The sequence below is a fragment of the Phoca vitulina genome, unplaced genomic scaffold, assembly GCF_004348235.1.
Source record: "Phoca vitulina isolate PV1807 unplaced genomic scaffold, GSC_HSeal_1.0 scaffold47, whole genome shotgun sequence".
In the NCBI taxonomy this organism is placed as follows: domain Eukaryota; kingdom Metazoa; phylum Chordata; class Mammalia; order Carnivora; family Phocidae; genus Phoca; species Phoca vitulina.
In genome coordinates this window covers 1395672-1396428 of record NW_022589750.1, presented here as the reverse complement: position 1 = coordinate 1396428, position 757 = coordinate 1395672, and the positions used below count along the sequence as shown (strand labels likewise).

The 757-nt window shown below is 73.4% G+C and overlaps 1 protein-coding gene across 2 annotated transcripts in view; it reads left to right on the top strand.

The window, feature by feature from the left end:
* The first annotated feature begins 690 nt into the window (after positions 1–690).
* Positions 691–757, top strand: part of RABEP1 (rabaptin, RAB GTPase binding effector protein 1) — a 97551-nt gene continuing 97484 nt past the window's right edge. Inside the window, exon 1 of one of the 2 annotated variants that reach the window (XM_032432139.1) lies at positions 691–746. In XM_032432139.1, coding sequence (XP_032288030.1) covers positions 713–746 — 34 coding nt within the window. In that variant the 5' untranslated portion in view covers positions 691–712. The remainder of the gene's footprint in view (positions 747–757) is intronic. The other variant, XM_032432138.1, reaches the window with a different exon arrangement.

The window sequence follows — 757 nt, the reverse complement described above, 5'->3', positions numbered from 1 at the left end:
GGCACTGGGTGCATGTCATCTCTCCTCTCCCCCCACGATGAGTGCGGGGAACTGTATTGGGCCGTCTCCCCGGCACCCAGCACAGTACCTGGCCCCTAGAAGTCACATCGCACACAGGTGCTCACGCTTTACTCCACTTAAGCTTTCCGTAGCCGCCCCGCAGAGGAAGCCCTGGGCGGTTGCGGGAGGTTAAGTGACTGGCCCAAGGTCACACAGCCAGCCGGGGTGGGGGCTGCATTTGCGCTCACTTCGCCCACCACCCGGCCTCCTCACCCGTCCTTGGCCATACTAGGTTCTTCTTTGCCCTGTGCTGGGACGGAGGCCTGCGAGCCGCCCCCCGGGAGCCGACCGTCCCCCTCGCCAGGTCCCCGCGGCCCTCACACCCCCAGCCTCATCACCCCGTCCCCCTCCTCCCGCGCCGCGCCGCCCGCTGCGAGGCCCCGCCCCTCCCCTCGGGCGGCGTCACGTGCCGCCCCGTCCCCCCGCGCCTGCGCACTGCTTATTTCCCGCTGTCAGGATGAGGAGGCGGAGGTCGGCGCTCGGGTCCGTCTCTGCCCGCGGCTGTGGCGGCGCCGGCGGCTCCAGCCTTAGCGGTTCCTCCCTGGGCGGCGGCGGCGGCGGCTCGGTCGACGCCTCCTCCGCCAGCTGAGCCCGCGGGAGCCCGGGACGCCGGCCGCCCGCCGGCCCCGCTCCGCGAGGCCGCCGCCCGGCCATGGCGCAGCCGGGCCCGGCTCCTCAGCCCGACGGTGAGGCGCCC